This window comes from Capricornis sumatraensis, chromosome 8, assembly GCF_032405125.1.
Source record: "Capricornis sumatraensis isolate serow.1 chromosome 8, serow.2, whole genome shotgun sequence".
Classification (NCBI taxonomy): Eukaryota; Metazoa; Chordata; class Mammalia; order Artiodactyla; family Bovidae; genus Capricornis; species Capricornis sumatraensis.
In genome coordinates, this window is record NC_091076.1 from 22,294,221 (window position 1) to 22,318,570 (window position 24,350).

General features: G+C 40.7%; 1 protein-coding gene across 1 annotated transcript in view; it reads right to left on the bottom strand.

The window, feature by feature from the left end:
- Positions 1-19,289: 19,289 nt before the first annotated feature.
- Positions 19,290-24,350, bottom strand: part of CCDC15 (coiled-coil domain containing 15) — a 48,981-nt gene continuing 43,920 nt past the window's right edge. The window contains exons 14-16 of the mRNA XM_068978450.1: positions 21,897-22,073; positions 21,243-21,391; positions 19,290-19,973 (exon numbers count right to left, since the gene is read on the bottom strand). Coding sequence (XP_068834551.1) covers positions 19,852-19,973; positions 21,243-21,391; positions 21,897-22,073 — 448 coding nt within the window. The 3' untranslated portion in view covers positions 19,290-19,851. The remainder of the gene's footprint in view (positions 19,974-21,242; positions 21,392-21,896; positions 22,074-24,350) is intronic.

The following is a 24,350-nucleotide window of genomic DNA, read 5'->3' on the forward strand; positions in this document are numbered from 1 at the left end:
GACTGAACTACCAGGAGGAAGCCACGCCTATTGCTAAGTGCTAAAAACCCTGGGCATTAAACACACAGTACCTTAAGAAAACTCTGAAAAAGTAGAGAGAAGAAGGAAGATTAGCTAGGAACCTCAAGATCTGGGAGAAGACAGAGCAGGGATTTGTCCAGGTTTCCTTTTATCCTGGACTGGGTACTGGAGAAGGCTGCAGTCCAGAAGCACAGCAGCACAGACAGAAAAGAGAAGGAAAGGAAAAAGCAAAAACACCAAGCAAAGCTGGCGATTTAAGTAAGGGATCAAGAAAAGGGTAGCCTATGCAAACCGAGTGAAAGTGGTAGTTGCTCAGTCGTGTCCGATTCTTTGGGACCCTGTGGACTGTAGCCCACCAGGCTCCTCTGTCCATGAAATTCTCCGGGCAAGAATACTGGAGTGGGTTGCCATTCCCTTCTCCAAGGGAACTTCCCCACCCAGAGACTGAACCCAGGTCTCCCGTATTAAAGGTGGATTCTTTACTGTCTGAACCACCAGGAGAGCCCCCACATACTGTATGGTTCCATTTAAATAACATTCTCGAAATGACAAAATTATAGAGATATCGAGGAAATGAATTAGTGACCAGGGGTTAGGGATCGTGTAGTGGGGTAGGAAGGTGACTCTCTAGGAGTAACATGAGAGGGAGGTCTCTATGGTGATGGAAGAGTTTTGTGTCTTGACGATGGTGGTATTTACATGAATCAGGACACGTGGAAATGGCAACATAGAACCATACCCACTGGGTTGGCCCAAAAGTTTGTTTGGGTTTATCTATACCATCTTACAATACATACTGTTCTAATGCCAGGTTTCTGCTTTTGATATTGAGCTACAGTTATATTAAAAGGAACCATTGGGGGAAACTGGGTAAATTTCCTCCCTGAACTATTTTTGCAATTTCCTGTATATATACATGAAAGTGAAGGTTGCTCAGTCGTGTCCGACTCTTTGCAACCCCTTGGCCTATAAAGTCCTTGGAATTCTCCAGGCCATAATGCTGGAGTGGGGAGCCTTTCCCTTCTCCAGGGGATCTTCCCAACCCAGGAATCGAACCCAGGTCTCCAGCACTGCAGATGGATTCTTTACCAACCCCACAAGGGAAGTCCATATATAATTACTTTATAGAAAGTTTTGTAAAACATGAAAAAAAAGCAACTCTGTCAACTTTTAAATTTTTTCTAGTAGTCCTCAGTTTGCTAATTCTGGAAATGGGATGGTATGACTACCTTTTTAAAAAACTATATATATATTTATATATTTATTTGGCTATGTTAGGTCTTAGTTGTAAGCACACAGGATCTTTAGTTGTAGCATGGGGGATCTCAGTTCCCTGGCCAGGGGTTGAACCTGGCCCCCTGCACTGGGAGTGTGGAGTCTCAGCCACTGGACTACCAGGGAAGTCCCATGAATTTACCTTTTAATATAAATGTTTTCTTTTGAGAATATGCTGTGGCGTGTCAAGGTCAGCTGTCCATGCTAATTTAAGTTAACATTTAACTTTCCTTATTCATGATTTCAGCATTATTCCTTTGATTCCAAATGGTTCCAGCTCTGTTTTTATCTAACACTTTGTCTGTACCACTTCACAGCTAGGAGATTATACTCCTCCCCATTCCAAAGACGAGAAAATTTAAGCTTATAGAAGGAAAAAAGCATGTACTGGATCACATGATGATGGTGGTGGCAAGAGAAGATATCAACTGTTCCCCAGGGCCACTCCGAATATATGGAGATCAGATTCCTTTGTTCTCAGCCCCTGGGGTGACTGTGGGATGCCTTCCTGCCTTCCACCGCTACTCTCTTAAATCTATACTTGGGAATACAGTTTTACTGCATCGTTGTGAAACTAGAGGTATGAAACAGGGAGAACAGGTTGGACAAAGGAAAACTGGAAGTTGGATTTAGAAATCAGAAGCATGTGACTTCAAAGAACTATGATGCTTTTTGCAGACAAGAATTGGAAGGTCTTTTAGGGAAAAGTTTACTAGTAAGATTAAAGGAAGCCTGGATAAACAAACTAGTCTCATACAATAAAAACTGGAGATGTTCTTGCTACTCTTAGGTGCCCATGGCAGCAAAGGCAGGCCCCACATTTGGACAAACTCTCTTATATCTCCTTTGGCCCAGAAATACCTTCATCCTAGTTTCCCCACAAAAGTCTTTCCTACGGGTGTCAGATCCCTAGTTCCTAGCACACGGTTGGCATTCCTTGTAAAATATGTAAAGGACAGGCAGGAATTGTGTTTGAGAGTCAAATTCCTGGGACAGCCCTAATCCTCGTGCTTCTGAGAAGCTCTTAGGTTATTTTCAACTTTTTGCTGCACCTTGTGGCATGTGGAATCTTCTTGCTCCAACCAGGGTTTGAATCCACAGCCTGTGTATTGGAATCTCGAAATCTTAAGCACTGGACCACCAGGGAAATCCCAGAGAAACTCTTATTTTAAACCCCAAAACTGGGTTTGATTCTTCCCCTTTTCAGAATCAAATATCATCTGAATGCTCACCATATGCTAAAATGTGCTCTAGCAGCTTCTACTGATTGAGCCCTGTTCCTAAATGTTTTCCCCCACTTTCCTACTAATGACTTTGTGTAGGTCTTTCTAGTTTAGAATGACAGAGCTTCAGCTGGTTGTAGGGGTGGGTATGCCCAGACATCTCTGGGAAAAAGAAAAAAAGTAAGACAATTCATCGGTTTCTTTCAAAGTCTTTGTGTTACCTTGTCAAGTCCGTCAAGTCAGGCTTCTCTGGTGGCTCAGCTGATAAAAGTTACATGGGAAGCCCAAAAGACGCACAGACACAGAAGCCTCAAAATTAAAAAGTACAATCAAGATGAAAACAGATGAACTATGAATGAATATTCAGCGTGGTTAATTAACAAAAATTTTAAAAAGTCAAATATGAAATTCCTTATAAAAACTACCAACAAAGCAATCTTAAGGATACCTGGATCATGAATTAACACTCTTACTGTACCTATATAAATAACTAGACGTAATCCAATGAAACCAACTTTAGGTTATGATCAAGAATAGTCCTTCTTTAGGGCTATTTTTGATCAAAGCATAGGAGGCTGTAGAAAAAAATGTCATGCTTCAGTGGAAAATTATATATTGTTTAGAGGACTTCCAGGTTATCTGATTTTAGCCTATAGTTAATTTAATTTACAGTTCTGTAAATTTTAAATAACTATTTAGAAAGAAATCAGGTTTGTCTCCATTTGAAATTTCACAACTGTCTTTTATTCATATAAAAATTTTTTTTCATTTACTTTTTCTTGGAACTAGCTATAACATCTGCTTATTTCCCTTGGATTTTCAGTCTGTAACACATGCTCATTTTAATATCAACATGCTCATTTTATTATCTGTATAAGAGGCATAAGTTTACTTTTTCCTGAAAATTGCCTTTTAATATATATAAACAATCACCATGTAAGGCAGAACAATATGTCCTACATAAAATTACAAGTAGTATACTACGATTGGGCTTCCCAGGTGGTACCAGTGGTTAAGGACACGCCTCCTATGCAGGGGACGTAAGTGACATGGGTTCAATCCCTGGGTTGGGAAGATCCCCTGGAGGAGGGCATGGCAACCCACTCTAGTGTTCTTGCCTGGAGAAACCCATGGAAAGAGGAGACTGGAAGGCTACAGTCCATAGGGCCACAAAGAATAGGGTATGACTAAAGTGACTTAGCAGGCACACATCCATAATTGGACAGGAGGAATATTTGCTTCTGATTATAGAGGAAAACAATAGAATGGGAAAGACTAGAGATCTCTTCAAGAAAATTAGAAATACCAAGGGAACATTTCATGCAAAGATGGGAACAATAAAGGACAGAAATAAAAGACCTAACAGAAACAGAAGAGATTAAGAAGAGGTGGCAAGAATACAGAGGAACTGTACAAAAAAGATCTTCATGACCCAGTAATCACGACGGTGTGATCACTCACCTAGAGCCAGACATCCTGGAATGTGAAGTCAAGTGGGCCTTAGGAAGCATCACTAAGAACAAAGCTAGTGGAGGTGATGGAAATTCCAGCTGAGCTATCTCAAATCCTAAAACATGATGCTGTTAATGTGTTGCACTTATTATGTCAGCAAATTTGGAAAACTCAGCAGTGGCCACAGGACTGGAAAAGGTCAGTTTTCATTCCAATCCCTAAGAAAGGCAATGCCAAAGAATGCTGAAACTACCACATAATTATAATCATCTGATACGCTAGCAAAGTAATGCTCAAAATTCTTCACGCCAGGCTTCAGCAGTACATGGACTGTGAACTTCCAGATCTTCAAGTTGGATTTAGAAAAGGTAGAGGAACCAGAGATCAAATTGCCAACATCTGCTGGATCATCAAAAAAAGCAAGAGAGTTCCAGAAAAATATCTACTTCGTTTTTATTGACTATGCCAAACCATTTGACTGTGTGGATCACAATAAACTGTGAAAAATTCTTAAAGAGATGGGAATACCAGTCCACCTGACCTGCCTCCTGAGAAATCTGTATGTAGATCAAGAAGCAACAGTTAAAACTGGACATGGAACAACAGACTGGTTCCAAATTGGGAAAGGAGTATGTCAAAGTTGTATATTGTCACCCTGCTTATTTAACTTATATGCAGAGTACATCATGAGAAATGCTGAACTGGATGAAGCACAAGCTGGAATCAAGATTTCCTGGAGAAATATCAGTAACCTCAGATATGCAGATGACACAACCATTATGTCAGAAAGTGAAGAAGAACTGAAGAGCCTCTTGAAGACAGTTAAAGAGGAGAGTGAAAAAGTTGGCTTAAATATTCAGAAAACTAAGATCATGGCATCTGGTCCCATCACTTCATGGCAAATAGATGGGGAAACAATGGAAACAGTGACAGACTATTTTCTGGGGCTCCAAAATCACTGCAGATGGTGACTGCAGCCATGAAATTAAAAGGCGCTTGTTCCTTGGAAGGAAAGTTATGACCAACCTAGACAGCATATTCAAAAGCAGAGACATTACTTTGCCAACAAAGGTCCATCTAGTCAAAGCTATGGTTTTTCCAGTAGTCATGTATGGATGTAAGAGTTGGGCTATAAAGAAAGCTGAGCACTGAAGAATTGATGCTTTTGAACTGTGGGGTTGGAGAAGACTCTTGAGAGTCCCTTGAACTGCAAGGAGATCCAACCAATCCATCCTAAAGGAAATCAATCCTGAGTGTTCATTGGAAGGACTGATGCTGAAACTCCAATACTTTGGCCACCTGATGTGAAGAACTGACTCATTGGAAAAGACCCTGATGCTGGGAAAGATTGAAGGTGGGAGAAAGGGACTACAGAGGATGAGATGGTTTCATGGCATCACTGACTCGATGGACATGAGTTTGAGCAAGCTCCAGGAGTTGGTGATGGACAGGGAAGCCTGGCATGCTGCAGTCCATGGGGTCGCAAAGAGTCAGACACAACTGAGTGACTGAAATGAACTGAACTGAACTGAGAGAAAAGAGGTATGTCTTCATAGAGCAGGTGGTAGTAATAGGCTTCCCTGACGGCTCAGCAGGTAAAGAATCCACTGGCAATGCAGGAGACAGGGATTCAATCTCTGGGTAAGGAAGATCCTCTGGAGAAAGAAATGGCGACCCACTCCAGTATTCTTACCTGAACTATCCCATGGTAAGAGGAGTCTGGCAGGCTATAGTCCATAGGGTCTCAAAAAGTCGTACGAAATTAAGCATGTCCGTGGAGGTAATACTTGGCTTTAAGGGTGAGTAAAATTTTAAGACTGAGAACTGGAAGAATAAACAAAATGACTAGTAATCCTAAGGGACTCTCCTGACCCAAATGTTATGAGTCAGGACCCAGCACCCTTGTGTCCCAAGGAAAGGCCAGACTCAATCCTGTGAGATTCATGTAGGAGCAATTCCCAATTTGGAAACAACATCAGGGAATCTCCCTGTATATCTGACCTGGCAAGGCTTACAGTCCCACTGCTCAGCTGATGAAAGACTCCTGGCAAGACCAGGAGTGTGAGGCATGATGTAACTGGGATCCGTAGGCCAGGGATGTAGTTGTATGGATGGATCTAATTGCAGCTTACTCCTGGAGTCAAATTAGTTTCATTAATGACTTTTAACCCATACATTTCCGTTTTGACAATGGTAAAGAGGAAGAGGTAGGTAAGGAGTTCAGAAAATGTAATAGGACTTAAGGTAAGTTTCCGTTCAGTTCAGTCGCTCAGTCATGTGCGACTCTTTGCGACCCCATGAACTGCAGCACGCCAGGCCTCCCTGTCCATCACCAACTCCCAGAGTCCACCCAAACTCATGTCCATTGAGTCGGTGATACCATCCAGCCCTCATCCTCTATCGTCCCCTTCTCCTCCTGCCTCCAATCCCTCCCAGCATCAGAGTCTTTTCCAATGAGTCAACTCTTTGCATGAGGTGGCCAAAATATTGGAGTTTCACCTTTAGCATCATTCCTTCCAAAGAACACCCAGGACTGATCTCCTTGCAGTCGAATGGACTCTCAAGAGTCTTCTCCAACACCACAGTTCAAAAGCATCAATTCTTCAGTGCTCAGCCTTCTTTAGGAGCTTAATGCAGGCCAACTCCGATACTTCAGCCACCTCATGTGAAGAGTTGACTCATTGGAAAAGACTCTGATGCTGGGAGGGATTGGGGGCAGGAGGAGAATAGGACGACAAAGGATGAGACGGCTGGATGGCATCACTGACTGGATGGATGTGAGTTTGAGTGAACTCGGGGAGTTGGTGATGGACAGGGAGGCCTGGTGTCCTGCGATTCATGGTTTGGGTTGCCATTTCCTCCTTCAGATCTTCCCAACCCAGGGATCGAACCCGAGTCTCATGTCTCCTGCAGCAGGAGGGTTCTTTTCCACTAGCGCCACCTGGGAAGTCCCTAAATAGAGTACATCTGTCATTTAAATTTCTTTTGTTTTAGAAAATTTTTCTAGTTGTATTGCCATTGTTTTCTTCCTTTAAAAATTTTTTTTAATTTTATATTGGAGTATAGCCGATTAACAATGTTGTGATAGTTTCAGGTGGACAGCAAAGGGTCTCAGCCATACATATACACGTATCCATTCTCCCCCAAACTCCTTTCCCATGTTTTTTGTTTTTTTACAGAGCAGGGGTCACAGGCAGCAAGGCCCTTGTCTACCATCCCTGACCCAAGTTACTGGTATGAAAAGAACAAAGAGTTAACTTACATGAAAAAAGACTCATGAGGCTGAATGCTTAAAGACTGAGCTGTGTGACAGTCAGGTTTTATGCGTAGGCTATAAAGTCTCAATAGTGACAGGAAGAGATGTGTTGTTAGTCAGCTCAATGGCAATTGCTTTGAACTCCTTAGAGGAAACACACAATCCATCTGGGTAAACAGGGTAAGACATGTTCCTTCTCCAGCTGAACTGCAACTCAGTGTTGCCAGTGTGATAAGGCGGCCAAATCCTGTGAGAGGAGGTACCTGCAGTTCTAAGCTAGGAAGGATTTCAAGGTAGGCATCATCTCATCTTGGATTGAGCAATAAACAAGGCGTGCTAATTTACAACTTAAATGGCACACCCATCCATTTGGCAACTGGGCAAACTCTCTTTCCTTGATTCTCTACCTCAAAAAAACAAAAAAAATTGGCTTCAGTGGTAAGCAGGCTCACAGGAAGATGGAATAATGAATACAATCAAATACCCAAAAGCTTCCCTGGTGGCTCAGCTGGTAGAGAATCCACCTGCAGTACAGGGGACTTGAGTTCCGTCCCTGGAGTGGGAAGAGCCCTTGCAGAAGGGAACAGCTACCTACTCCAGTATTCTGGCTGGGAGAATGCCATGGACTGTATATCCATGGGGTCGCAAAGAGTTGGACACGACTGAGCGACTTTTCACTTCACTTCAAATAAAGGTAAATGTCATCATAACCATGGGACTTAGAAAATCTTTTCACTTAGGCATTAATATGAAAAGTCAAATGAAATGTCTGAACCATCCCATTGAATTCTCACAACTCTATGAAGTAAGTACTATTATTATTCCCATTTTGCAGGTGATGAAATGGAGGCCCTGACAACTCAAGTAACTTGCTTAAGGTCACACAGCTGATACGTGGTACCATAAGAATTGAACCTGTGACTGTGACCTTAACCAGAGCCCAAACTATCCCATAGAAGTAGGGCCTATGAAGACAGAGCCAAGAAAGAGATCTGACTACAAAAAAACAGTGTGACAATCTCTAGCAGATCCTATCCAGAGGCAGGATAGAAATCTAAATGACTTGTCCCATCTCTGATTTACAGCACATAAATATTCTTAGTCCCATTTTACCCTAAGATTTCAAAGCTTCTTTTACTAAATTACCATTTTGTTCTTTTTGTTATTTATACCGTATTTCCTTTTGTAGTTTTTAAAATTTCTACCCTATTTTCACTCGGCTGACAAAAGTCCGTCTAGTCAAAGCCATGGTTTTCCAAGTAGTCATGTACAGACATGACAGTTGGACCATAAAGAAGACTGAACACTGAGGAATTGATGCTTTTGAACTGTGGTGTTGGAGAAGGCTCTTGAGAATTCCTTGGACTGCAAGGAGATCCAACCAGTCCATCCTAAAGGAAATCAGTCCTGAACATTCACTGGAAGGACTGATGCTGAAGCTGAAACGCTAATACTTTGGTCACCTGATGTGAAGAGCTGATTCACTGGAAAAGACCCTAATGCTGGGAAAGATTGAGGGCAGAAGGAGAAGGGTTTCGTCAGAGGATGAGATGGTTAGACAGCATCACTGACTCAATGGACATGAATTTGAGCAAATTCTGGGAGATGGTGGAGGACAGAGGAACCTGGAGTGCTACAGTCCACGGGGTCAAAAAGAGTGAGACACGACTAACTGACTGAACAACAACTCTATTTTCCATGGTCTTACATCCCTGATTTTCCCAACTTTTATATGCCTAGGAATTTACCAAATAATAAAACCAAGTGACTGACTGCCCAGTCTTTCTTATAGAAAGACCACAAAATGGGAATTCCCTGGCAGTCCTGTGGTTAAGATTTTGCCTTCCAATCCAGGGGGTTCAATCCCTGGTCAGGAAGCTAAGATCCCACATACCTTGCGGCCAAGAAACCAAAACATAAAACAGAAGCACTATTGTAACAAATTCAATAGACTTAAAAATGGTCCACATCAAGAAAAGAAAAAAATCTTAAATAAAAGACCACAAAATGCTGCAGCCTCTAGGTTCTAATCACCACCTGAAAATAATGATCACGTCAGAAGTCACACAACTATAAAAATTAATTTTTAAAAAGTCACGCAACTAAGGGATATTACTTCCCTACCTAAACTTCCTATTATTGGGGAGGGCAGTGGAAGGGGAAGGGGAAAGGGAAGGACATTTTATAAGGCTAATAAGTTTATTTTAGTCTCAAGTTTTTTTTTTTAATTATTTTAAAAATTATAAAAAATAGAGTGAATAGCATAATAAAAACTCAATATACCTGCCCCTTAGATTCACTATTATCAAAGTGTTGCTGCACTTTATCCGTATCTTTTGTCCCATTTTGCTGAATTATTCCAAAGCAAATCTCAAACATAATTTTATTTCATCCCTGTATACTTCAGTATCCATTCCTGTATAGGTATTTTCTTATACTACTACTGTTATCTTAACAAAATGAATAGCTTAGACTATTCAAAATTGCTTCATACACACCTTTTTCAGACTCTCTTGTTTTGTTTTACATCAGGATCTAAGCAAGGTCCATACATTATATTTGAGGGTTGTACTCTCTATGAATCTGTATTAATGTAGAGCTATCTTCCCATTTTTCAAATTCAAGCCATTAACTTGTTGAAGAAATTGGGTGAATTTTCCTAGAGTGGTCTCTCCTCTAGATATCCGCTTTCTCATGGTAGAATTCATTTCCCTCTCTCTCCCTATCTCCTATAAAGGGAATTCTCACTGTTTTCCTCTTTACATATTCATCTAAACTAGAAAACACAGAAAATGATTTGCGACTGTTTTCTCAATTCTCCCAAGGAGGGTACACGGCGCGTGCCATTCTAAGTGTGTAACTAAAGTGAACTTGGGTCTTATTTGCCCACCAGGGAGCAGAGCCCATTCACTAACACCGGGGTGTCATGAAGGAAATGACAACATTTATTTGTAAGGTGCCAAGCAAAGAGTGCAGGGTAGCTGGTGCTCAAAAGACCTGAATTCCCCAGTGGATTTCAGGGAATGATTTTCAAGACAACCTTAGGGGCAGAGGTTGCAGGGAGCATGATCAGCTCATGGACTTTCTTCTGATTGGTTGGTGATGAGGTGGTAACAGGGTGATGTTTCAGGAATCTTTATCATCAATCGTCTGGTTCCAACCAGTCTGGGGTCTGTGTGCTTATGTTCAGCATTTAGTTACCACCCTCCACCTGGGTGGGTGGGGGGTTCTAAGCCCCAGCAGAACAACTCAAAAATACATGTCAGGATTCCTGGAGGAGGAACTAGGACTGTGTTTTATTGCTGAACTGGTTGACTGCTTTTCCTTTGATTCTGCGCTCCCTCACTTCCCTAATTAGCAACTGACTGAGTCTGCTCATTAGAACTCAGGCAAGTTTTAGTAGATGAAAACCTTTTTCTACAAGAAACGGGGGACACAGAGGGGCTTTTGTGCCTGGGAGGGCCCCACCGTCCACAGTTCCAATCCCCTTTTCTTTGATACTCTTCAGTTGTATCCAGTTCCCCTAGGGGACTAGAGGCAGGACAAGAAAGGGAATAACGCTTTAGATAAAGAGGTTAATCATAAACTCAGCCAGAGAACTCAGTTTGAGGGGCACTTCATTCAACTGAAGGATTCCCTGGTGGCTCAGCTGGTGAAGAATCCGTCTGCAGTGCAGGAGACCTGGGTTCGATCCCGGGGTTGGGAAGATTCCCTGGAGAAGGGAAAGGCTACCCACTCCAGTATTCTGGCCTAGAGAATTCCATGGACTGTACAGTCCACGGGGTCGCAAAGAGTTGGACACGACTGATCAACTTACACACACACTGGTGGCTCAGACGGTTAAGCATCTGCCTGCAATGTGGGAGACCTGGGTTCGATCCCTAGGTCGGCAAGATTCCCCTGGAGAAGGAAATGGCAACCCACTCAGTACCCCTGCCTGGAAAATCCCATGGACGGAGGAGCCTGGTAGGCTACAGTCCATGAGGTCGCAAAGAGTCAGACACAACTGAGCAATTTCACTCTTCCTAGAGAAGGGAATGGCTACCCACTCCAGTCTTCTTGCCTGAAGAATTCCATGAACAGAGCGAAGAGAAGTTAATTTATTATACATAGTGGATTCCTTAGGGCAGTAGAACTTAAATTTCAAAACCAAAATGAAAAAGGTTTAAAGTCTTGATTATATTGTTTCAACTATTTTTTTTTTTTGGCAGAAATACTTAATTGAAGGCACTGAATGCTTCGTATTGAAGGTTATCAGGAGGTACAATGTCTATTCTCGCTTTTAGTGACAGAAAGATGAATTAATGGGTTCAGATGATGACAGTGAGTAATAGTTTCATCCATTAATGATTGCCTTAGATATTTTGAGGGAGGGGGAGGAACCTAAGACAAGAATTGAGTGAAACATTTACCAAAGGTGATCTCATCTCAGGGCCTGGACAGGATGATGACTCACGCAGCATATACACCACCAAACTGTCTTCATCAATCTTAATCAAAAGAAATCAATTTGACTTCTCCCCATCAGCACACCCAATAACAGTGGTCAGTAATACTGAGAGCCAAGACTAGACACAAACCATTCATTTATACCCCAAGAGAGCTTTAAAAATAAAAATCAACATATTCAAAGTCTTTTAGCCAGCAGAACGGGCACAGCCGGCCAGGAGAACATTTGCCTTTATCTTCCTCTATGGTATTTTCCAGGTTTCCCGGGTAGCTCAGCTGGTAACGAATCCGCCTGCAGTGAAGCAGACCCTGGTTCAATTCCTGGGTCAGGAAGTTCCCCTGGAGAAGGGATAGGCTACCCACTCCAGTATTCTTGGGCTTCCCTGATGGCTGACAGTAAAGAATCTGCTCGCAATGTGGGAGAACTAGGTTCAATCCCTGGGTTGGGGAGATCCCCTGGAGGAAGGCATGGTAACCCAGTACAGCATTCTTGCCTGGAGAATTCCATGGACAGAGGTGCCTGGCGGGCTACTGTCCAAAGAGGTCGCAAAGAGTCAGTCATGACTGAGTGACTAAGCTCTGCACAGTATTTCCCTGGTGGCTCAGATGGTAAAGAATCCGCTTGCAATGTAGGAGACCCAGATTTGATCCCTGGGTGGGGAAGATCCGCTGGAGAAGGAAATGGCAACCCACTCCAGTACTCTTGCCGAGAGAATTCCATGGACAGAGGAGTCTGGCATGCAAACAGTTGGACCCAACAGAGCAACTAACACGCACACACACATACACACACACACACACACACACACACACACACACACACACGTGTGCTTTCCTGAGAAGCAGGGGAGAATGCCCAAAATGGGACACACAGTAGACTATGATCACTGCACTTAAAGGGACACTAAAGGAAATATTTTCCTTCCAGAAACCAGAATCTAAGTAAGTAAACACAGAAAAGGCATACCTGCTAACTATCATACCGTAAATTGTTGGAAGATATGAAAGAAAGCAGCAGTTTCTAGCCTCTGCACTGAGTGGGTAGTCAATAAAATTGTTGACAATCTTATTCCTGCCCATCATAAAAGGGCTGAAAAAGTAAGGGTAAGTGATACTGGACAACTTCCAGTAATACGCTGGAGCAATGCCAGGGAGAGGACACAGCGTTCATTAAATCAGAGCAATTTGAGAAAGCTGTTTTAGGTTGAACTGCCTAGGAAAATATGTCACGCATCAGCTTTTTGATCATTACTGCATGAAAACGAGTACATGAATATCCTCTGCAACTACTATAATCCTGGAATTGCCTCTATCACATACATATTCCGTCTCTTGGCCCAAATTCTCTAGTTGATACAGGTCTCTCTGGGGAACAGCACAGCTGAGTCTGGGGTACGGAACCCCCCCTGCCGGACACACCTATAGTGTCCTACACCCTCCTGTCCTAGTCCACTGTGACCCTACTGAACATGCATTTACTCTGACAAGATTAGTATTGGAGTCAGAGTTGAAGGGAGTGAACTTGTCTAACACTATCGTGCTATCTACAAGTAAAATGTACGAGTCCATGACTCGTCATGTAGAGCAAATGAAATGGAGAGTTAGTGAGGTCAAAGGTGTAAAACATAATTAATGAATTTGTAGAATGTTAGAGCTACAGGGGAGATTGAAGTTCACTTAGTATAACCCTCTTTACAGAAAACTGTAGCCCAGAGAAATTCAATTACTTGCCCTGAATTAGTCTTAATTACAGAATGAAAAACAAAGTAACATGATGTCTGGAAGGACATCAAAAACATCAGGTAAGACTACTAATCATGTAGAAGCATTTGGAATTTAAATAATTCAAGTCTGTGTATTTATTTAACATTTACTGAGAGCTTGTTACATGCCAGATACAGCATTGAACAAAAATCCCTGTGTCTGTGGAGTATACAATCTAGTAAAGAAACTAAACATTAAGTAAACCATACAGTATGCCACAGAGCTGTGGAGGAGGAAGTGGCAACCCACTCCAGCATTCTTGCCTGGAGGATCCCATGTGCAGAGAAGCCTGGCTAGCTACAGCCCATGGGGTCACAAGAGTCGGATACAACTTAGTGACTAAACCATACAGCTGTAAATATCATGAAGAAAAATAAAGCAGGGGAAGGGGAGGGGGGACCTAAGGGGAGCAGGTGGATAGGAGGGTCACATTTTAAAACAGGTGGTCAGGGGCTTCCCAGGTGGCGCAGTGGCGAAGAATCTGCCTGCCAATGCAGGAGATGCAGGAGACACAGGTTCGATCCCTGGGTCAGGATGATCCTCTGGAGAAGAAAATGACAACCCACTCCAATATTCTTGCCTGGACAATTCCATGGACAGAGGAGCTTGGCAGGCTACAGTCCACGGACTCATAAGAGTCAGACACAACTGGATGACTGAGCATACACACACACACAGACACACACACACAGAATGTCCTCTAATTAAAATATACTTGATAAGGTAATAAAGTGATCCAAAAATTATCTGAGAAGAAGTGTCTCCAGACAGAGAAAGAGCTAATAAAGAAGACTTGAAGAAAGAGTCCCTGGAATGTCCATCCAAATACCAGGTCAACGAAGCTCAGCAGAACAAGCAAGGAGGAAAGCAGTGGGAGATAAACGTTTGAGAAGTTAAGTGGGACCAGGTTTTGTCTGTGTGTGTGTTGTGTGTTGAGAGTGGGGATCATGAGATTTGGTTTTGGATGTGTTAAGCCTGGCTGCTGTATTGAGAAAGTACACAGATACAAATAGAGATTACTTTGTTGTTTAGTTGTTAAGTCATGTTTGACTCTTTTGTGACCCTTTGGACTGTAACCCACCAGGCTCCTCTGTCCATAGGATTTTTCAGGCAAGTATACTGGAGTCGGTTGCCATTTCCTTCTCCAGGGGATCTTAACAGCCAGAGACTGAACTTACATCTCTTTCATTGTAGGCAGATCTTTTTTTACCACTGAGCCACCTGGGAAGAGATTACTTAGGAACTCTTAAGATAATCTATGAGATAGACGATGATGGTATGGACCAGGCATCTCACAGCAGAAGTAATGTGAACTGGAAGTGTATTTTTCAGGTAAAGCTGACGCAATTTGCTGATGAAGTGAAGGATGAAAGAGACAGAGTGGGGAAATTCAATGATTTCTTCAAGGTTCTTGGTCTCAATAACTAGACACATGGAATTGCTAATTAACCAATATGGGGAAGACTATAGGAAGAGCAAATTGAGGGGAACCAATTTGGAGAAGGCAATGGCACCCTACTCCAGTACTCTTGCCTGGAAAATCCCATGGACGGAGGAGCCTGGTGGGCTACGGTCCATGGGGTCGCAAAGAGTTGGACACGGCTGAGCGACTCCACTTTGACTTTTCACTTTCATGCATTGGAGAAGGAAATGGCAACCCACTCCAGTATTCTTGCCTGGAAAATCCCAGGGATGGGGGAGCCTGATGAGCTGCTGTCTATGGGGTCACACAGAGTCGGACACAACTGAAGCGACTTAGCAACGATGAGGAAATGTTAAGTGGCAGTTAAGGTTAAAAATTTGGATTTTCAGAGAGAGATCTATGCCAGATATATAAATGTAGGAGTTATCAGTATATAGATAAGAGACCCATGAGACTAAAACAGATCACCAGAAGAGCAAGTGTAGACAGTAATGGTGTCCAGGGACTGAGACCCAGGATACTCTTAAAAGCTTTGGGGTTGTGGAAGCCAGGTGTAAGATATTTCAATAAAAAAATGGAGTGATCAATTGTGTTTAAGTCTGATGGCAGGTCAAGATAAACTTTAAGAATGACCATTGAATTTAGCAATGTGGAAGTCACTGATGGCTTTGAAAAGCCACTTCACCAGAGAGGTAAAGGCAGATAAGTCTTACTACAATGTATTCAAGAGATAATGTGATGAGAAGAACAGGAACAACAGACATTAAAAAATTAGTTCAGAAAGGTTACAAGATACAAGACTGAAAAATGAAAGTGAAAGTTCTCAGTCATGTCTGACTCTTTGTGACCCCATGAACTACAGATTCCATGGAATTCTCTAGGCCAGAATACTGGAGTGGGTAGCCTTTCCCTTCTCCAGGGGATCTTCCCAACCAACCTAGGGATCCAACCCAGGTCTCTGACAATGGAGGCGGATTCTTTACCAGCTTAGCCACAAGGGAAGCCCAAGAGTACTGGAGTGGGTAGCCTATTCCTTCTCCAGCAGATCTTCCTGACCAGGGATTAAAACGCTGTCTCCTGCACTGCAGGTGGATTCTTTACCAACTGAGCTATCATAATATACAAAATTCAACTGTACACACTTATGATACACAATGAGAAAATAAAATTAAGAAGATAGTTCCATTTAAAAAGTATCAAAAAGAACAAAATACTTTGAAATAAATTTAACAGAAAAGTACACATTATATGCTCTGAAAATTATAAAACATTGTTGCAAGAAATGAATGGAAAGACATCCCACGTTCATGAATCAGATGACAACTCCCAAACTGATTTATATAGATTCAATGTGACCCTTATCAAAATCTCAACTAGCTTTTTTTGCAGGAAGGTGATCTTAAAATTTCATATAAAAATGCAAGGGACTCAGTATAGCAAAACAATCTTTAAAAAGAAGAACAAAGAAGCCTCATGCTTCTCAATTTCATAACTTGCTACAGTAATTAAAACAGACTACTTTGGTTTAAGTATAAATACATAGATTAATGGAATAGAAAAGAGATTTCAGAAATAAACCCTAATATTAATGGTCCCTTGATTTTTGACAACAGTGTCATATCAATTCAGTGGGGTGAATAATAGTTTTTTGAACAAATGATGCTGGGACAACTAGATATCCTCATACAAAAGAATGAGGTTGGATGCCTATCTAGCTCTATACATAAATATTAACTCAAACCAGATCACAGACCCCAGTGTAAGAGCTAAAACTAAAAAACCCTTAAAAGAACACACAGGAGTAAGTCTTTGTGAACTTGGACTGTATGCACACATGCTCAGTCACTTCAGTCGTGTCTGATTTTGCAGCCATATGGACTGTAGCTCGCCAGGCTCCTGTCCATGGGATACTCGAGGCAAGAATACTGGAGTGGGGTGTCAGTCCCTCCTCCAAGAGATCATCCTGACCCAGGGATTGAATCCATGTCTCCAGCACTGCAGGCAGCTTCTTTACCCACTGAGCTACCGGGGAAGCCCTGAACTTGGATTAGGTAAAGCAACAAGAGAAAAAATAGATGAATTGGACTTCCTCAAAATTAAAAAATTCTGTCCTGCAAAGGAAACCATCAAAAAAGTGAAAAAAAAAATCCCCAGAACAAGAAATATTTGCAAACTGTAAGTCTAATAAGGGACCTTATGCAGAATATATTAACAACTCTCAGAACTCAATAATCAAAAGATAAATAACCCAATTACAAAATGGCAAAGGATTTGAAAAGACAGTTCTCCAAAACAGATATACAAGGGGCTAATAAGCATGTGAAAAGATGCTCACCATCGTTAGCCATCAGAAAAATAAAGATGCTCACCATTGTTAGTCATCAGGAAAATCAAAATCACCATGAGATACCACTTCATACGCTTTAGGATGACTATAATCAGAGAGATAGATAAGGATAAGAGTTGGAGGATGTGAAGAAAATCTGAACCCTTATACACAATTGGTGTGAATGTAAAATGATGCAGATGCTTTGTAGAAGTTTTCAGCTCCTTAAAATGTTCAACATTAGGCTACCATATGACCCAGCAAATCCGCTCCTGGGTATATAGCCAAGAGAAATAAAAACACAGCAAAGCTTGTAAACAAATGTTCATAGCAGCATTATTCACAGTAGCTAATTAATAGAAACAGCCCAAATGTTCATCAACTGGGTAAATAAAATAGAGTATATCCAGAGTGGAATATTATTCAGCAATAAAAAGCAATGAATTACTGATACAAGCTACAACATAGAGAAATCTTTAAACCATGATACTAAATGAAAGACTCTAGTCACAAACGACTATTTATTACATGACTCCATTTATATGGCAAGTCCCAAATAGGCAGATCTATAGAGACAGAAAGCGGGCTGGTGATTGGCTGAGAGAATGAGAAACAACTGCTAGTGGGTATGGGATTTTTCTTTTCTATACTAAAATAATTTGATTATTGTTAGAAAAAAACTATATAAAATTTACAGCTGTAACCAATTTTAAGTATACTTTTCAGTAGTGTATCTTAAGTGTATTTATATTCACACTGTTGTGAAAGAGACCTCTGGAACTTCTTCATCTTGCAAAACTGAAACTCTACTCATTACTCACTTCCCATGTCCTCCTGACCCCAGATCCTGGCAAGCACTACTCTGCTTTCCTTTTTTTAATTTTGGCCGTGCTGGGTCTTTATAGCAGCACACGGGCTTTTTCTCTAGTTGCGAATGCACACTTCTCTTGTTGCGGAGCACAGGCTCTAGAATGCGAGGGCTCAGCAGGGGCAGCCCACGGGCTTGGCTGCCCTACAGCATGTGGGATCTTAGTTTCCCAACCAGGGATCGAAGCTGTGTTTCAAGCATTGGAAGGTGGATTCCTATCCACTGGACCACCGGGAAGTCTCCATCACTACTTTCTGTCTGCATGAATTTGATTATTCTAGGTTCCTAGTGTGAGTGGAATCACACAGTATTTGTCTTTTTGTTCCTAGCTTACTTCACTTAGCACAATGTCCTTAAGGCTAATACAGGTTACACTACATGACAGGATTTCTTTCCTTTCTGGGGCTGAAGAGTATTCCGTTGTATGTATACACCACATTTTGTTTAACACGCATCTGTTGATGGAAATTTAGGTTGCTTCCACCTCTTGCCACTATGAACATATCTGTTGAAGATTCTGCTTTCAGTTATTTAGGATATATACCCACAGTGGGATTGCTGGATCACCTGGGCATCTCCTCAGAGTGACAAGTGTTCTAAACTTTGATAGTGGTAACAGTTGTACAACCATACAGTATAATAAAAACCACTGAATTGTACATTTCAAGTCAGTGAATCAAATGATATATGAATTATATCTCAACAAAGGTGTTAAAAAACACAACTCAGAAAGGCTAAAGCAAGGATTTAGTTGCATAAGGATTTTGACTGAATTGGATAATTAATCTGATTAAATAACCAGTCAATCTTGTCACACGAGTAATTCTGACACTTATTTTCAATGACCTGGTTAGATGTTTAGGTGTTTTCTGAGACATAACTTCAGTGCTTTTTCAACACTGACCATTAGAAGCAGGAAAAAGAAAATCTCAGTACCTCTCCTTAATTCACAATATTAAAACTTTTCATATTTTGTGTCAAGAAACACTGTAAAGAAATAACAAATTCATACTAACTATAGCAATTTTTATTTCACCTGCTCTGTAGGTATGGCATTCACCAGATTTTTTAGAGATAGAAAAATAAAGTAGGACTTTACTCTCTTTGACTTCAGATTCACTTTTTGAAATGTCACTCACAATTATTTCACATAAAACACGCTCAAAAGGCAGAGGGTTTATTTGCCTTTTTTGCTATAAAAATTATAAAATTAAAAAGTCCTGTGTTCATCATCACTGAATGGGGAAAGAGGTAATAAACTTAAAAACACGAGAGAAAAAATTTTGAGGAAAAAACATACATGAAATTCAGATTGTTCTCATCTCTAACTGCTGTACACAACTAGAAAAGCTAACAGCAATACAGATGGCCACTGGTGCTCAGAAATTCATTTCTTCATCTCCTCTTCTTCATCCAAACATTTTCAATTTTGTCAAGATTCAAGTGGTACAGTTATATAAAGATAATAAATCAGATAATCTCAAAGATTTCTAATAATATCTTCTGAGCAGAGCAGAGCAAAGTGAGAGAAACCTCACCAGCCTGAGTGATCATTTTTAAAACAATAGGTACCAGATGGTTTACAGTAATGAGACAAGTCTGGAAGCCAATTTTCAATCTTGGTCCCAAGCAGAGAGTGAAATAATGGTCATGATTTAATTAAAAAGACACCAATTGTGTGGGACAGTCTTTCCAAATTACACATCTTATACACTTTGACAGTTTTTCCTAAAATAATCTCTTGGGGTAGATTTTAAGTAGGTTGAAATACTAATGGTTGATTTCAGATACTTATTACAGGTTTTTCAAAGTCCGTCTATGTGCAGAAGCAAAATTATGAATGGCAACTCGAAGATCTGAGTTCCCCTCAGGGATGTCACAGGAACTGATGACTGAATGTAGGGCCCGGGTATACGCTGCAAATAAAGATTAGCATAGTGATGAATGAAGCAGGATTCTAAAAGTTCTCCCAACCTCTTCCTATTAGTACTGCTTCTCTGCCCAGTCTTATAGGCATTAACTTTAACAATCCATTGAATAAGTATTGAGTATTTACCACATGCCAAGTACTCTGTGATTAAAGAAAAGATCATGAGAGGATGGACACAAAAATTAAATTACAGTGTACTATTTCCAAACCAGAGGCATATACAAAATGTCATCACAGCATGAAGTTCAAAATGAAAAAAAACTAGGAGAGGATGAAAAAGATTCCGAGAAGTGGCAACATTCCAAAAAAAAAAAAAGAATCGGTAACATTTAAGATGGTCTTGAAGGATTAATAGAAGTAAAGGAAAGAAGGCCTTCTAGGCAAAGAAATGAGTGTGTGGGGGTACAGGATATATATATATTTTTTAATGTGGTGTACAGACAATAGCAGGTTCGATATGGCTGGAGTATGGCCTGGAGCCAGAGGGAAAACATGCCGGTTATACACTCTATTTTGTATTGCAGTGGTAAGTCCTACAGGTCTGATGATAAGGGAACGGCACAATCAGATGTGTGTTTTTAAAACATAATTCACAGGACTGATAAGAAACTCATATCATAGATGGAACATTAGGGATACAAACACCACCACCATTTTCGGTGTTTGTATGAAGCCTCTATAATCTCTACACTATGTAAATCAATATTTAAGAATGGACAGGAAACAGAAATATGAGTGACAACAGGAAATGACTCCATTTCTTCTAGCTGGTATTCTTAACAGAGTTTACATTGGTCCTCATGTTTCTCAGTGACCCCTAGCAGAACTGGCAGTCTAATGTGGATATACGCACATTATAAATATTATACAGATGATAAGTCTATGTTAGATAACATTTAAGAATTTGGATAACAGGGTATTCAACTGGACAGAGGCCTAACTTAGATAGCTATAAACCTCTAATCTTCTTCATTGATAGGAGGACCTACAACCCTAGTCTCATTACTGTACAATGGGCTAGGACTATTTCCCTAGCATAAATGAAGACAAGAAGATAACATATCTCAAAGAGAAATATAACTCATTATAGTTATTTTTATTGCCTCAGAGTTGTTATGTAAAGGGGGGTGTAACAGTCTTTGATATATAATAAGCACTTAGTCAATAAATGCTAAATTTCTACTACAATCACTACTTTTACTCTTGTTATTTTTTATCTGCCACCAGGCCCCAACCATTCCTTGAAGACACTTACCTTTGTGGTTTTTATAGAAAATACAATTATTGGCACAGGTATCAGGATGAGCATCCCAAAAATCAGGACCACAGCAGCAGAGTGGAGGTAAAGTAATATTATATAGTTGCATTTTCTCCTGGATCTGGGCTCTTAAAGCTTCCACATATCTATAAAAATACAGTATGACCAAGCAAAGTGAACCACTAGGAAGAGAATAAGCATGAGCCCTTATTTTACTCCTAGCTCAAACTGTGAAACTATTTCATATCACTGTGCTTCAATCCTTCCTCTGTGTACGAAGAAGCAGTACAAGGAAAAATGCAGTGCTATTCCAGAGAGGTATTAGGCAATCAAGAAATCTGTTCACCTTCTGAGGCACAGGGTGAGGGTTCGATCCCTGGTCGGCAAGCTAGGATCCCACATGCCTCATGGCCAAAAACAGCCAAAGAACATAAAACAGAAACAATATTGTAACAAATTCAATAATGACTTTAAAAAACAGCCCACATCAAAAAAAAAAAAAAGTCTTAAAAAAAAAGAAATGTGATGAAGTTCTGTACCTCCTGAAGCATAAGAAGACACCAGTCAATTCATTTTAGGGAAAATGAGAACACCGACTTCCTAACAGGTCTCCTCTAGGGCCAAAATTTCATGCAGAACTTTCCAAAGTACCTTTGGTATTCTTTTTCTTTCTGCTGTTGTTTTTCTCTGGCTCCTTTTATTTCCTCAAGCTGTAGTTGGGCTAACATCTCACTCATCTTCTCCCCTGAACATGGCTCTTCATGGGAGTTCATTCTTAATATTCTCTGTTCTTCAGCATAACGTTGCTGCTCTTTCTTTTTCTTAATTCTGAGAATAAAATCAACATAGTTAGGAATTTCATCAAGTCATTATTTAGAATTAGCTTTTAGATCCAAATACCTCAAGAAATTCCCAGAAAAAGGGGAGTCAGGAAATCAGTTTAACAACCCTAGAAAAGCCTCAAAACTCCCTGCTGGCTGATTTAAGTTTATCTCATTGCTCATGTGTACACATAGTCTCTTGAATGGAAATGACTCATAGCTACTACTAAAAGAGTGTTCCTGGAAGAATTCTAACACAAGAACTTTCTGAGGTTAAAATTACAAGTAGATAGGACTTCTCCTTTTAGCTAAAATGGATTACCGGGGACTGGATTTGCCCTACCACCTTAAACAACCAAATAAATAAAACAACAAATCAACCCAGAAACCACAAACAAACAAACAAAAACCAATGGTTTTCTAGACACTGGATATTCATCAATGAAAGACAGTGATCCTTGACAGATGGAAAACAAGTGAAGTGAGTCCTACAAGTGCCCAAGTTCACTGCCTTCAAAGTTTCCAGGCAGCAGCAGCACAGGGCAGGAGAGTTGAGGTGGAGCCTGAGAGACTTTCTGAGTTGGGGAGAAGACGCTCAAAGTACAGGGACACAAAGCAACTAGAGTACTTAAGACAGGAAACCCAGGGGAAAGGGCTGCTCAGAGAGGGAACCCCAGAGACCTAGGGGGTCTCCTTGTAATACCCAGCAGCACACTGAGCATGTATGTGAGGACACGATCTGAGACCAAGGACAGGGCCATCCTAAAGAGTAACAGGGAACAGTGTCCTGCGCTCACACAGCACAGAATGGAGACTGTTCCCACCACGTAAGCCTTGAAACACTCATAATGTACGGGCACTGGGTAGAGTTTTCAGGAAGACTTTACCTTAGTAGTGGGGAATAACAATTGTTCCAGACACAGCCAACACTGTAAAAGCAAAGCCCCAAAGTAACTTAAACAAAAGTGCTAGTTGCTCAGTTGCATCTGACTCTTTGTGACCCCAAGGACTGTAGCCCTCAAAGCTCCTCTGTCCATGGGATTTTCCCGGCAAGAATCCTGGAGTGGGTTACCATTTCCTTCTGCATCCCTAAACAAAGCTCAGAAAAATATCATAAAAATACAAAAATAACCAGTAACCAACCAATGAGGTAAATTCAACGTTGGACGTCTAATGAAAGATTACCAGGCATGCAGAGGCAGGCAAATACAATTCATAATGAAGAGAGTAATCAACCACCCAAAATCAACCTAGAATAGACAGTGATTAGAACTAGCATAGAAGGACATTAAAACAAGATAGTACAATTATTAATAGATCCTATATGTTCAAAAAGTTCAGACATAAAGAAGACTGAAATCAACTTATCAAGATGAAAACTACAATTTCTGAAATAAAAAATACATTGGAGAATAAGTCTATAAGTTAAAGAAATAGAATTAATAATTAGTAACCTTCCAAAACAGAAAGCACCAGACCCAGATGGGCTCACCAAACAATTAAGGAAGAAATTACACCAGATGTCTTCAATCTCTTTCAGTAGACAGAAACAGAAAGCACGCTTAACTCATTCTGTGAGCATTACTCTAAAATCATTCTCAGCATTACTCTAAAATCAAACCCAGATAAAGATATTAGAAAGTATTACCAATATCTCTCATGAACAAGAGGCAAAAATCCTCAAAAATATTAGCAAGTCGAATCTAACAATGCACATATATATCACAATCAAAAGGAATTTAGGCCAAGAATGAAAGGCTGGTTCAACATGAAAAAAATCAATTAATGTAATAGAGCACTTCAAAAGCTATATAAGAAAAACCACAATTCTATAAAAAGATGTAGAGGAAGCATTTGACAAAATCAAACACCACACAATCCAGCGGTGCCCCTTGGTATTTATACAACTTACACCCACACAAAACCTGCACATGGATGTTTGCAATAGTTTATTTGCCAAGTGCTAGAAGAAACCATGATGTCCTTCATTAGATGAACGGATAAATAAACTGTTGTACTTTCAAACAGCACAATATTATTCAGTACTAAAAAGAAATGAGCTATCAAGCCATGAAGAGATGTTCGATGTAAATGCCTATTACTAAGTGAAAGAACCCAATCTCTAAAGGCTACATACTGTATGATTCCAACCGTATGACATTCTGGAAAGAGTAAAACAATGAAGACAGTGAAAGATCAGTGGTTGCCAGAAGCTGGGGTTGGAGAGAGGGAAAGAAGGTGAACAGGCAGAGCATAAAGGAGTTCTAGAGCAGTAAAACTATTC